General features: G+C 41.0%; 1 protein-coding gene across 2 annotated transcripts in view; it reads right to left on the reverse strand.

The window, feature by feature from the left end:
* Stxbp3 (syntaxin binding protein 3) overlaps positions 1-15,416 on the reverse strand; it is a 67,788-nt gene that overhangs the window by 42,330 nt on the left and 10,042 nt on the right. For both annotated transcript variants that reach the window (XM_004659055.2, XM_045138804.1), the window contains exons 2-4: positions 6,602-6,651; positions 5,874-5,955; positions 1,386-1,462 (exon numbers count right to left, since the gene is read on the reverse strand). In XM_004659055.2, coding sequence (XP_004659112.1) covers positions 1,386-1,462; positions 5,874-5,955; positions 6,602-6,651 — 209 coding nt within the window. The remainder of the gene's footprint in view (positions 1-1,385; positions 1,463-5,873; positions 5,956-6,601; positions 6,652-15,416) is intronic.

The following is a 15,416-nucleotide window of genomic DNA, read 5'->3' on the forward strand; positions in this document are numbered from 1 at the left end:
TAAAAATACATTTTTTAAAAGTTCAAGGCCAGGCTGAAGAGATGGCTAAACCACTACCCAAGTAAGCCAGATACATGCATGCGTCTATAGTTCATTCCAGTGGCTTGAAGCCCTGGTATGCCAATTCTCTCTATGTATCTGCCTCTTTCAATCTCTCTCTTCAATAAATAAATAAATAAAATTTTGGGGAGAGGGGTTTGAGATAGGGTCTCACTCTAGCTCAGGCTAACCTGGAACTCACTATGTAGTCTCAGGGTAGCAGTGAATTCAGGGTGGTCCTCCTACCTCTGCCTCCCAAGTGCTGTGATTAATGTGTGCACTACCACACCCACCTTTTTTTTTTTTTTTTAAAGTTCAAGGTTGCCAGGCATGGTGGTGCATACCTTTAATCCCAGCACTCAGGAGGCAGAGGTAGGAGGATCACTATGAGTTCGAGGCCACCCTGAGAATACATAGTGAATTCCAGGTCAGCCTGGACTAAAGTGAGACCCTACCTGGAAAAAACCAAAATAATAATAATAATTTTAAAAATAAGTACATAAATAGGGATAGAGAGGTGGCTTTAGTGGTTAAGGTACTTGGCATTTGCCTGCAAAGCCAAAGGACCCAGGTTTGACTCCCCAGGACCCAAGTAAGCTAGATGCACAAGGTGGCACATGTGTCTGGAGTTCATTTGCAACAGGTAGGGGCCTTTTCCGTCTGTCTGTCAATCTCTCTCTCTCGAATAAATAAAAATAAAATATTAAAATAAATAAATACATAAATAAATAAAGTTCAAGGTCATCCTGGGCTACATAGCAAGTTGGAGAATAGTTTGGGCTACAAAAATGAGACTCTGTCTTAAAATACATACATGCATAAACACTGAATATGTTCCTTTGACATTAAGCACACACACACACACACACACACACACACACACAAATCCATATGCACATACATATACATGTACCATAAGGAAGTCACTAAAAATGATTAATACACGTCTTGTTTCTTTTATCTACATTTACATCTCTCTATGATTATGGTTCAGCAGGAGCAATGTAGATCAAAAATTCTGCAAAGAACACATCATTTTATATTAACCATCTGCTTTCATATACAGTAGGAAAAAGGAAATCTTTCCTTGTTCATTCACACTGGGAAGAATACAAATCAAATACTGCATTACAGAAAAAATTTTCCTTTTTCTAGTGAAGGGCACTTCAGTACTTTCACTTTCAATGTCCTGTGGGCAGGTCCTGACCGTGGTGACAATAGAGCAGAACTAGCTCTTGTCACGTTCTGGAAGACAAGCCTTACACATACCCAGCATACACTCCACCACCACTTATACCCAGCCAAGAACCCATTTAAAATTTTTTAAAAAGACTCAAAATACTCACTTTTGACGTTGGAGAGATAAAATAAAGAGCTTTCATATGTCTGACGGGTTCACGGTTCTTATAGATATTCTCTACAACTAACAACAAAAACCACTTAATAAAATTTTAAAACAATTTTTACATAAACTTAATTGTAATGCCCATTTTTAACAAAAGGGAAACACTTTGGGTTGATAGTTTGGCGTGCAGCCTCTCCTCATGAAGATAAGAAGCAGTCATTTCACAGGCAGGTCACCAGCAGGTCAGCGTACACAGCGGTGCCAGGGGGATACCAACAAACGGCGTTGAAAATTTCTTTTTCTAGATATGGTTTCAATCTAGCCCAGGCTGACCTGGAATCCACTATGTAGTCTCAGGTTGGCCTCAAACTCACAGCAATCCTCCTACCTCTGCCTCCCAAGTGCTGAGATTAAAGCCATAGGCCACAACACCCGGTTTAAAATAGCATGCCCATTCTATCTGCTTTTTTTCTCTTTCAAATAAATAAAACAAACAAACAAATAAATAAAGGTTGAACATGCATTTACTGGCTAATGCTCCAAATGAGGCTGAGCGTGGTGGTGCATGCCTCTAATCCCCACAGTTGGGAGATAAATGCAGGAGGATCAGGACTTCAAGATCATCCTCAGGTACATTCAAGTTCAAGGCCATCCTGTACTACATGAGGCCCTGTCTCAAACACACAAAAAAGGGCTAGAGATGTGGCTCAGTGGTAGAGGGCTTGCCTGGCAAGGAAGAGGCCCTGTCTACCATCAAACAAAAACCAAACCAAGGCTGAAAAGATGGCTTAGAGGTTAAGGCAAAGCCAAAGGACTCAGGTTTGATTCCCTAGTACCCATGTAAAGCCAGATGCACAAGCCCGTGTCTGGAGTTCAACTGGAGAGGCCCTGGTGTGCCCATTCCATCTCCTCACTCTCTCTAAATATGTATCTCCAAACAAAAACGCCTCCAAGTGAAATGCCCACTAGTCATCTATACTTTGTGCGTGATGTTTCGTGGCTGATGTGCATGCTATACTAGTAAAGAGGAAATTTGTTTATCTATAGCAGAAATCCTACTTTTCCACTTCACTGATTAATGTGTATTACAAGATATTTTCCAGAGAACTTCAACAGTGACAAGGAATAATCTAGTTGTCAGTGGGGGGAGGGGGAGCATGTACAGGTCATGTGGAGGCCAGAGGAGAATATGGGATGCCCTGTATCGCTCATCTTATTCCTTTTTCCTTGAGACAAGACAGTCTCTTCTCTACACCCAGAGCTGCATTTTTGTCCCAGTCTCCACTTCCCCAGGGACTGGGATTACGTGGGTGCTTGGTCACACCCAGCTGTTTACATGGATACTGAGGAAATGAACTCACATAGTCTTGGGCCCTCATGCTTGCATAACAAGTGCTTTTAACTACAAAGCCAGCTCCCCAAACCATCAGCGTCAGTTTAAAAAAGTTGTTATGTCGCTGGGCATGATGGCGCACACCTTTAATCCTAGCACTTGGGAGGCAGAGGTAGGAGGATTGCTGTGAGTTTGAGGCTACCCTGAGACTCCATAGTGAATTCCAGGTCAGGCTGGGCTAGAGTGAGACCCTACCTCGAACCCCGCCCCCCAAAAAAGATTTTACATGATACTCCCCTGCCCTGCAGTAGCAAATAGTGAAGTAGTATTTTCTCCCTCTTTTTTTTTTTTTTTTTTTTTTTTGAGGTAGGGTTTCACTCTAACCCAGGCTGACCTAGAATTCACTATGTCATCTCAGGGTGGCCTCGAACTCATGGTGATCCTCCCACCTCTGCCTCCCGAGGGCTGGGACTTTCTGGGGTAGGGTGGCAGTTTGAGCCAGGGTCTCATATGGCCTATGGTGGCTTCAATCTTACCATGTCGCTGAGGGAATGATCTTGAACTCCTAATTCTCCTGCTTCTACCTCCTAACTGCCAAAATTACAGACATGTGACATCATGCCTAGTTCCTGCATGCCAGTTTTCAAAAGTACCAAGATATTATTGAATATATTCACAAATGACTGCATGATAACGGAAAATAAGACCACAGAATGGGTCAATGCCAGATTTCATACAGGAATCCTCAGGAAACATAGAAGATAATGATTATATATTACTATTGCAACACAGCAAATATCCACTATTTCTTTTATCTAGCAATAGACAATTGAAGCTTAAATGTTCTAATTTCACTTCTAATGAAGGGCACTAAACCCCACAAACTCAGTATGTAATAAACAGATTTTTTTATGTATAAATATTAAATGGTCAGGCTTTCTAGAGAACACTGTGTTTACTTCTAAATTCAAGTTAGGAGTGATAAGCAGCATATATACTACATTAGGATCCAAAATGTAAAATGGATTATAGAGTACCTTGAGTCTCCCTCTGCACTCTACAGAGATATTTAGAATCTGTCAAGAGAGTTACCTTCTAGATCAAATTTAAATGAATGAGTTCAAGGAATGAGTCAAGGAGAACATGATTATGAATGTTACAACACATTGATATTTTCTCCTAAAGGCAATACAGATTGTTCTCTCATTTACACAATCTTACCTAATAGAAAATAACTTCTTGTAGCATCATGACTTTTATTTAAAATCCTATTTTAATTTTTCACACTAGAACTAAGTTAAATTTATAACTATCTCATTATAATAAAAAGAAAGTTATAAATAAGCATGATAAATTTTAAATAGGCACAAATACTGATTTTATGACTTTTCTTCCAGTGCTGGGGATGAAATTCAGGGCCTTAACATTCTCTTCAGTGAGATATATTCCCAATTCTTCACTTTTCAGTATGTGGCCCAGGCTGGCCTTGAACTTGTGATCCTTCAGACTCTGTCTCCTGCATGCTAAGATGACAGATGTGGCCACCATGCCTAGTGCAATGACTTGCTAACATCTATTTAAAAGCAATAAAGAAAAGCACAAAGGGTAGGGAGTATCTCAGAGATTAAACAGTTGTCTAGTATGTACTGTGCACACTGAGATGGGGAATGGAGGAAGAAATAGTGTGTAAGAAAATCAGAAAGCCATAGCTGGGTGTGGTTGTGGTTGTGGTTGCGGTTGCTAGTATGGCCAGAGCTTGGGAGACAGAGGCAAGAGGATCAGGGGTTCAAAGGCAGCTATACACTGAGTTTCAGGCCAGTAAGAATTACAGTATGAGACCCTGTCTCAAAGTAAAATAAAAATCTCAGGCTGAAGCGCCACATGTTCTCTCTCATATGTGGATCCTAGCTACAGATGACTGGGCTTCTGCGTGAGAATGAAAATACTTAGTAGCAGAGGCCAGTAAGGTAAAAAGGAGACATAAAGGGTAGAGAAAGGAAGGGAGGAGGGTACTTAATAGGTTGATATTGTACATATGTAAGTACAATGATTGTAATGGGGAGGTAATATGAGGGAGAATGGAATTTCAAATGGGAAAGTGTGGGGGTGGGGAGGGAAGGAATTACCATGGGATATATTTTATAATCATGGAAAATGTTAATAAAAATTTAAAAAAAAAATCTCAGGCTGGAGAGATGGCTTAACAGTTAAGGCACTTGCCAGTAAAACAAAAGTTCCAGATCAATTCCCCAGTACCCGCATAAAGCCAGATGCCTAAGGTGGCACATGCATCTGGAGTTGTTTGCAGTGGCTAGAGGCCCTGATGTGCCCATTCTCTATCTGCCTCTTTCTTTCTCAAATAAACAAATATTTTTTAAAAAGTAGTCATATAAAATTATATATATATATATGATAAAAATCTCAAAGTAGGGGATGGAGAGATGGCTCAGCAGTTAAGATGCTTGCCCGCAAAACCTAACAAACCAGGTCTGATTCTCTAGTGCCCACAGAAAGCCAGATGTGCAAAATGGTGCACACATCTGGAGTTCCGTTGGCAGGGCTGGAGGTCCTGGCATGCCCATTCTCTCTCTCTCTCTGTGCTTGCAAACAAACAAACAAACAAACAAACCTCAAAGTATAATAAAAGAAAAAGAAAAAAGAAAACCATAAGCATTAATCAAACCACTATAATAAATCTACTGTACAAATGGACAAAAATTAAAGTACCTCAACAAAGCAACTGACTAGGTTTCAGTTAACAGCATTCAACACGGGCTGGAGAGATGGCTTAGCAGTTAAGGCGCTTGCCTTCAAAACCAAAGGACCCAGGTTCAATTCCCCAGGACCCACATAAGCCTGGAGTTTGTTTGCAGTGGCTGGATGCCCTGGAGTGCCCATTCCCTCTCTCTTTCTCTGTCTCAAATAAATACATAAAATATATATTTTTAAAAAATGACTCAACATAATGTCTCAGCTGGTGAAGACGACAGCAGTTACTCTAATGAAGACACAGAAGAACTCACGCCAAATTTGTTACAGCTAGAGTCACAAGACAAAACAATTATTTCTTAAAAACAATTATTAGGTAAAAATTCTTAATACTTCCAACTTTCCCATTCAGAATACAAGAATACAAAGAAGACTAGGAACACTCACCAGTTATCCCCTCCTCTAAAAGATCTGTCATTTTGCAACACGATGCCAAAAGTCTCGTAGTAAAGTCATCTAAAAGCATTATCTTAAAACAAAGAGAAATCAAGAAACCATATAACCATCTGAGTGCCAAGAATTCACAAAGACCGAATCTTAGCCCTTAAATCCACCCAAACTTATAAATCTTTTATTACAGAGCTATTTTTTCTGAGGGCTGGGGAGAAGGCTCAGGGGCTAAAGATGTTTGCTTGTACAATTACTGTTTCAAGCCCTGCTCAACAACGGCCACATGATTTACTACCACCCCATTTTATAGACCAGATAGCAGAAGTTGCATAACTTGCCCAAAGAGCTAACACTATCAGGTGGAAAAGTTACATGTTTTTGTGTCTGTGTGTGCATGCTCAGATATGTGGGTTCATGTGTGTGCACATGAGTGTGAGCCTATGAAGGCTGCCCACCTTTTTGAGACAGAGTTTCTCTTTGTCCTGGAGCTCAACAACTGGTCAGTAAGCTGGCAATGAGCTCTAGGGGTCCTACTGCCACCAATGCTGAGATTACAGGTGGGCACTACCAAGCCTGCCGTTTTATATGGTACTGGGGCTAAAACTCGGGTCCTCATGTTCCCTTGGAGCTACCTCCCCAGCTCCCAGCTCCTGCATTCTTATACAAGCATCCTAAGTACAATATACTGAAGCTCTCAGTGTAAGAGCAAATTACACAGAATCTACCTTCCATTCGCCTTCTTTCTTGCAGTCATCAAACACTGTTGCTTTTATCTCTGTTTAAAAAAAAAAAAAGGAGTTAGTAATCTAAATCAACAATTAGAAATATAACAATAGACTACTCAAAAGGTCCAAAATGGTTTTAAAAATTCCCATTTGAGGGCTGGAAAGATGGCTTAGCAGTTAAGGCACTTACCTGCAAAGAAACTCCCCAGGACCCACATGAACCAGATGTATAAGGTGGTGCATGCATCTAGAGTTCTTTTGCAGCGACTGGAGGCCCTGATACTCCCATTCTCTCTCTCTGCCTCTTTCTCTCTTTTTCTCTCTCCCTCTCTTTCTCAAATAAATAAAAATATTTCTTTTAAAAAATCCCATTTGAAAAAAAAATCCCATTTGAAAATTTGTTAAATCACATAAAAATCATATTTTTATATTTGTCAAACTCTAAGTGTAAAAATACAACTGATCTCCAGGCATGGTGGAACATACCTTTAATCCCAGCACTTGGGAGGCAGAGGTAGGAGAGTCACTGTGAGTTCAAGGCCAACCTGAGATGGCATGGTGAATTCTAGGTCAGCCTGGTCTAGAGTGAAACCCTTCCTCTAAAAACAGTAACAATAGCCGGGCGTGGTGGCACACACCTTTCATCCCAGCACTCAGGAGGCAGAGGTAGGAGGATTGCCATGAGTTCAAGGCCAACCTGAGATGGCATGATGAATTCTAGGTCAGCCTGGTCTAGAGTGAAACCCTATCTCAAAAAACAGTAACAATAAAAATACATTTAAAGTGCAATACATTTTGAAACTCTGAAATCAGCTAATAGGAATAGCTAATATATTATAGCATATGAACATGTCTAAAAATATTTATTAAAGTATTAACTGAATTACTTTTTCTTTCTCTACTTAAATCCTAAGTGAACAAGAAAAGTGTTTTAAAAAAAGCGGAAGACACTGCTTGTTCTTCTATTTCTTTGTTTAAAGAAATGAAATGATAGGAGTCTGTGATGGAGCAGGTTGGAGAACAGAGGTCCCTGGGCATAAGGGATCTCACTGTATTCTTAGAAACCCAATATCCTCAACAGCCTAGATGGAGGCAAGAAGCTCGCATGCTCACACAGCACTTGAAATGACAGTTGAAGCTGCAATGTTCTGTGAGCAAAAAACACACAGAAGAGAAGTGGGAGAGCACTGCTTAGATGCATGATTTGATAGGCTGAACTACCCAAAACAGCAAAACCAAAGGGGAAAGACTTTGAAGTAAAAGTGAAGTATACAATATCCTATGAGTTCTTACATTAATAACATTCTAGGTATGTAAGGTTAAATAAAATACATTAAATTTAATGCTTCTTTTTTTTAAATTTATTTTTGTGGTTTTTTTGAGGTAGGGTCTTGCCCTAGCCCAGGCTGACATGGAATTCACTATGTAGTCTCAGGATGGCCTCAAACGTATGGTGACCCTCCTACATTTGCCTCCTGAGTGCTGGGATTACATCTGCCTCCTAAATGCTGGGATTAAATGCCTGGCTTTTTATTTGTTTAATGTGGCTACGAGACAATTTAAAATTATGTATGTGTGGGCTGGAGAGATAGCTTAGTGGTTAAGCGCTTGCCTGTGAAGCCTAAGGACCCCGGTTTGAGGCTCGATTCCCCAAGACCCACATTAGCCAGATGCGCAAGGGGGTGCACGTGTCTGGAGTTCCTTTGCAGTGGCTGGAGGCCCTGGCGTGCCCATTCTCTCTCTCTCTCTCTCTCTCTCTCTCTCTCTCTCAAATAAATGAAAATAAATAAAAATATAAAATTACGTATGTGGCTTGCATTTTACTTCTACTGCACAGTAGTGTCTGAAAGGTAAAGATAACTCAGTCACAGTATTAGTATCATAAAAGTAAATGATAAAGAGTTTCGTGGATAGAGCGCTCAAGAGCATTCATGGGAAGAGATATGGTAACAAAAGGTATGTTTAGTGTGGAGCAAAAGGAAAATGGACTGGAGAGATGGCTCAGTGGTTAAGGCACTTGCCTGCAGAGCCTAAGAACCTGAGTTTGATTCCCCAGTGCTCACATAAAGCCAGCTGTACAAAGTGTCACATGCATCCAGAGTTCATTTGCAGTGGCTGGAGACCCTGGTGTGCCTACTCTCTCTCTGTCTGTCTCTCTTCTCTCTCTCTGTTTACAAATAAATAAATAAAATATTTTTTTTAAAAAAGAAATCCTTCAGTATTAGAAAACTTTAGGTGGATTTCCTCTAGATGCTTAAGAAATTATTTTTCCTTATGTTCATTTTTCAGCATCCTAAGTAGGGAACTCAAGGCTCAATTCCTCACCCTTTGCTCTGCCAACTCTACACTCTTCCTCAGAGACTATTCATCAGCAAATTTCATCTATTATTAGCTCATTCCTTCAGCTTCTAACTACTTATAGCTCACCTCTCCTCAGATTTCATTCAATTATACAATACAGGCTGAAGCACTCACTTGCCTCAACTGACATAAGAGTTCCATAAAACCTGCTCTCGACTTCACTCTGGAAGCTATTTCTTCTGTCCTGCACACTGAATCGTCAGGTAGTATTCTTATTTCTGGTATCTGGTCATTGCTTTTAGTGCCTCTGCCACCAACAATGTCTTGATTCTTAGCATAGCTTACTGACCTAGTGACTCCCATCTCTAACCCTTTGCCTTTTCGATTTTTCACCTTGTTGTCGGTCACTTTCCTGAATCCCGGTCTTGGGTTTATATCAACGATCCACCTCCCAAGTCTCTCAAAGGCTCACCCTGTCCACCGAGTAGGCTAAGCTCCACCGCATGCCACGCTCCCCTGCCACGGGCTGCTTCTACCTGACCTCTAAGCTGATCCTCCACTAATCCAAATACTTCCCAAATAATGAACCAATAACCCTGACTGGAGAATAAAAGGAGAAGATTGTTTAACTGTAAAGCCAAAGAGGAGCAAATACAGCAAGGAGACCTGAGAGCAGAAGTGCCACTGTGCACGGCGTGAGCAACGCCCATGGGACACTGGACAATGATGGACAAATGGAGGTGGACATGGTGAGGCAGCTTAAGTGAGCAGGGCTCTGAAAGTGAGCTTTTTTCCTCTCTTGCTAAAAGTGGGAAATGCCCCTGGGCCTGGAAGGGGGTAGAAATCCTATCTCTTTCCTGAAGGAGTCCTCCACAGCCTCCACACTGCTGGAGGCCAGAAATGCCAAGAGAGTCCAGTTTTGCCCCTCCCCTTTGCCTAAAGGAGTTCCCCTTCCCTAGAAACTAGACATAGGAAGGTGACTAAGATTGCTAGGCACTAGACACTAGTCATTCCCTTATCCAGTAAGGCATCATCATTCCTATAATCTCCGATCTGAGTCCCTGCTCGCTCAGGACTCCTCCTGCTATAGAGAGGCTCTGCCTTCTTTCCTTCTCTTAGGCGCTATAACAAAATCTTTCTAAACCTCACCCTTTATAGTCTATTGATTTTTATCTTTGAATCCATAAAACATGGAGGCCACTGTCTCAAAGTTTTGTGTAACTATGAGCCTTCGGCACAAACCAACCAACCAACCATGTTCAAACGCAGGACCTTTTTCCCCTCATCAATAAATACTATTATTACTAGTCTCCCACACCAGATTCCTAGTCTACGAAGATTCTGCTTAGCTTAAATCTCTAATATTCTCATCCAACCTCTTTGCTACCTCCTTGGTGACAGCTCCAACCTGCTCATCTGAGCCACTGGCAACAGAAACTTTGTTTTGGTTTTTAAGGTAGGGTCTCACTCTAGCCCAGGTTGTCCTGGTACTCTCTCTGTAGTCCAGGCTAGCCTCAAATTCAAAGCAATCCTACTTCTGTCTCCAGAATGCCAGAATTAAAGGTGTGCGCCATAATGCCTGGCCTAACTACAAAGTCTTTCTAGCTCCAAACCAAGTAATTTTTCAAATGCATTTCCCCTTTCCCTTTAAACTCTATGCTCTATGAATTTGCTTTGGCCGTAATAATCAAATTATTATTTGAATAAGAATCAGCAGGGCTGGAGAGATGGCTTAGGGGTTAAGCACTTGCCTGTGAAGCCTAAGTACCTCAGTTCAAGGCTCGATTCCCCAGTACCCACGTAGTAAGCCAAATGCACAAGGTGGCACATGCATCTGGAGTTCGTTTGCAGTGGCTGGAGGCCCTGGTGCACCCATTTATTCTCTCCCTCGCTCCCTCCTTCCCTCCCTCTTTCTCCGTCTGACGTTCTCAAATAAATAAAATAAATAAAAACTATTTTAAAAAGAATCAGCATATACACATTGCTGATAGTATTCTCTATTCATTAAATATACATCACAGATATCCTCCATCTAAAGCATGAAAATACAAGTAACGTTCTTGTTCACAGCTACAGGGTAACCCCCTAGTACAGTAGAGCACAATTTACTCAACTATTCTCCTATATACCTGGTTGCCATTTTGTTTCCATTTCTGCCCCAGTCATGTTGCAATAAGAATCTTTAAATATGTCTGTATATTTGTATCATTTATTTTGAGAGACAGAGGAAAAGAATGGGTGCACCACAGGCTTCTGCCACTGTGAGTGAACTCAACACGTGCACCCCTTACGGCACATGTGCCACACTGCGTGCTTGTGTCACTGCGCGCGGCTACATGGGAAGTGGAGATTCGGACATGAGTTCTCAGGCTTCTCAGGCAAGCGCCTTAACCGCTAAGCCATCTCTCCAGCTCTGTACTATTTTTATTTCTGGAACGTTTACAGTAAGACAGCTGCATCAAATAGTTTGTATTTTTTGTTACTAAACACTGCCACAAACTTTCTTAACAGCTTTTAATAATTCAGATTCCCACCAACAAATTTTCCAACAGCTACAAGCCTTCAAATGCCCTGGTTTTGTCAACTGGTCTTGATTTGTATTTCCCCAAGTCAAAACAGTCAACTGCAAGTTGTCTGTTTTTTGTTTTAGTTTTAGTTTTGTTTTTTTGCTCATTATCTTTTCCTGATCAATTTGTAGTAATTCTCTTTAGTATTAATTCTGGTTGATAATCTCTTCAAGAATATAGTTTAGTTCTTACAGTTACTAGTTTTGAGACAGGGTCTCAGTATCCCACACTAGTCTCAAACTTCCAATCTAGCTAAGAATGACTGAGCTTCAGATCTTCCTACCCCCACATCTGGAATACTGAGATTACAGGCATAAAGCACCATGCTAGGATTATGCAGTGGTAAGGATGGAACCCAGAGCTTCATGTATGCTAGACAAGCACTCTACCAACTAAGCTACATTCTCAGCCCTAGTTTTTGGTTTTGTGAATGGTACCTTCTATCATACAAGAATTTACAATTTTTATATATTAAACCTTCTCTATGGCATCTAGGTAAGGTTAACAGTCCACTTTTTTCCATGTGTGTAATGTGGCTTGTGTGTGGGTGTGGTATATACAGGGGTGCGTGCCCATGCAGTTCTCTGCACACTGGCCTGAAGCAGGTGTATTAACCTGTGTGGCTCAAGGGGAACACTGGGTGTTGGGTGTCCCCTTCCATGGCTCTTCCACTGATTCTTTTTTGTTTTTTTTTAATTTATTTGAGAGCGAGAGAAAAAGAGAGAATGGGCATGCTAGGGCCTTCAGCCACTACAAATGAACTCCAGACACATGTGCATCTGGCTTAAGCAGGTCCTGGGGAATCAAACCTATGCCCTTTGGCTTTGCAGGCAAACACCTTAACTGCTAAGCCATTTCTAAAGCCCTTCCACTTAATTCTTAACTTAAGCTAGAGTCACTTACTAACCTTGCTGTTCCCTTCTCCACCATACACACAAGCTCTAGAGATTCTCTGGTCTCTGTTTCCCACAGGACTGGGGTTAGAGACATGTGTGGCCATGCCCAGCTATTTATATGGATCCTAGGGATTAAACTCAAACATCAAGCAGTCTCTTTTCTGCCTCCAGAAGCCAACATGTTTGCATAGGAACTGCTCCTAACCATCTCTTTAGCCGACAGGTGACTTCTTCCTACATTGTCTCCACATTTTATTTTTACATCTTGGAATTTTGTATCTTAGATCTTTTATTTGTTTCATTTGCTGAAAATTGACTAAGTAAAACAGGAGCTCAGAAAGATGATAAAGCTGATGTCAGAGCAAAAAGCCTTACAATCTGTAAAATGTGATTAAGCAAAGAAAACCCAATATTAAAAATATCTGAGGCAAAGCCAGGCATGGTGGCATACGCCTTTAATCCCAGCACTCGGGAGGCAGAGGTAGGAGGATCACCGTGAGTTCGAGGCCACCCTGAGACTACATAGTGAATTCCAGGTCAGCCTGTGCTACAGCCAGACCCAACCTCGGGGGGAAAAAAATGTCTGAGGCAGGCAAAGGCAGGATCACTGTGAATTCAAGGGCAGCCTGGGACTACAGAGTGAGTTCCAGGTCAGCCTGGGCTAGAGTGAGACTCCATCTCAAAAGAAAACAAAGTCTGAAGCAAAACATAAGAGAAAAAGCACAGTAGGAAGTTAGCAAGAACATAAACAGAAACAAAGATATAAAAAAACGGAAATATGGCTGGGCGTGGTGGCATACACCTTTAATCCCAGCACTCTGGAGGCAGAATTAGGAGGATCACCATTAGCTTAAGGGCACCCTGCGACTACTTAATGAATTCCAGGTAAACCTGGACTAGAGTGAAACCCTACCTTGAACCCCACCTCCTCTCAAAAAAAACCTGAAAATGTGGAGAATTCAAGCTGGGAAAATCTCTAAGGAAAATGTAGTCCAAATCTCTCATTGTTTAAGTTATAGCCTGGACTAGAAACCATTTTCCAACTATTAGTACAATGAATAGAAATAATAAACAAAGGTCTCAAAAACAATGCATGGCAATGTTTTTGAAACTTAAATAGCCAAAAGTAAATCAGACCTAAAAGGCCATAAAGGAATTGATATTCTCAGAAATAATAATAATGATAAATATAAAATAATATAAAGATAATGCTAACTGTGATTCCAATTCCTACCCCTGGCTCAGGTTACTCAGTTTATTTACAGGCAAGAAACTTTGCAAAGACAAACCTAGGAGCCTGGGGCAGGAAGCAAAAACACAAACCATGAGAGGCATAAAAACAGAAGACCACCTAGGGTTAAAGATGTAAAATGTAAAAGGTAGATGAAGTTACAACTTCTGGACCACTGCAGCAACTGCCAAGTGCACAACAAGGCGGGCTGCGAGTGCGAGCTCAGTGCTAGAGGACTTTTCAAGCACATGCAAGGTCCTGGGCTGTTTCCAATATCAATCAATCAATCAATCAATCTCCTCCCTCCCTCTCTCTCTCTCACTCTCCCTCTCTGTCACACACACAGCAAATATAAAGGCAGAAATTCATATATGTATGTGAAATTTGAGAGAGTCAAAAAATTCTCTAAAAGATGAATGTAAAGATAAAAAACCTAGGGCTGGAGCAATGGCTTAGTGGTTAAGGCACTTGCCTGCAAAGCCAAAGGACCCACGTTCAATTCCCCAGGACCCATAAAGCCAGATGTACAAAGGGGCACACACATCTGGAGTTTGTTTGCAGTGCCCATTCTCTTTCTTTCTTCCTGCCTATTTCTCTCTCTCTCAAATAAATAAAGAAAAATAAAATATTTTTTAAATACTTTTTTAAAAAACCTACTAATATAAAACTAGTTAATGGTAATATATGTCAGAACAATGGTCACTCTCTGGGAGAAAGAGGGCTTTAGACTGAGAAGTCATAGGGTGCTTGGAAATATTCTATGGATGGATGTGGATGGTAGTTACATTACTAAAACAATTCACCTAGCTGTGTATTTCATTAATACACCTTAACACTATGCTTAATCAAATCTTAAGGATCATTTCTGGGCTGAGGAGATGGCACAGCAGTTAAAAGCATTTGCTTGGAAAGCCTGATGACCTTGAGTTGGATCCCCAAGTACCCACATAAAGCCAGATGCACGACTAGGCACATGTGTCTGTAGCTCATTTGCAGTGGCACTAGGCCCTGGCATATCCATTCGCACTCTCCTTGCAAACAAACAATTAAATAAACAAGGGCCACTTCCCGTCAAAATGGGAACAAGAAAACAGCTTCCTTTTGGCATTAAAAGAGTAGGGAAAGTGCTGGTGACTGCTATTTTAGATGAAGGGGGAAAGTCATCTGCAACAATTCTTCTTTGGCTAGAGGATGTCTAAACTATTTTTTTTTTTTTGCACATAAAGCGTTTATTTTGAATGTTTTAAGGAAGGATAGAGTTACATCATAATTATAAAAATTGCTTAGAATTAACAGATTTATACTGTGTATACTTCTAAATGCAGAAAACAGGGAACTGTCTACACATTGTACAAAATAAAATTAAAAATAAATGCAAGCTCAAAAGAACGAGGTCGTTTACCGAGTTTTAAATATGAACACAAAGACCTCGGAAGTACACACATTCATCCAACTGCACTGATGGAAGATACAACAGCGCATTTCTTTCCATGGAACCAGACCCTGACCACCACCACCATCATGCTGTTACGGTAACTGTTCCTGGTCCATCTTTGTAGGACTTTCCCCTTTTAGACAATCAGCTGACTGTGTTTTCAGGCACTACAATTTCTGACAATCAGAATGGTCTACAGTGTTCAGAGATTCGAGCCCAACGCACTCTGGTTTGGCACATAAAATAAGAGTAGAAATGAAATCTGGCTTTACGGTCCCTTCAGATGCTGCGTGACATTCACAACTGGAAATCGCCTGCTGCCGGCACTAGTCTGCTCCACCAGTGCATTTTTATCTACGACCACTAAGCAGCACAGGAGGCAAGT

Source organism: Jaculus jaculus, chromosome 19, assembly GCF_020740685.1.
Source record: "Jaculus jaculus isolate mJacJac1 chromosome 19, mJacJac1.mat.Y.cur, whole genome shotgun sequence".
NCBI classification, from domain to species: domain Eukaryota; kingdom Metazoa; phylum Chordata; class Mammalia; order Rodentia; family Dipodidae; genus Jaculus; species Jaculus jaculus.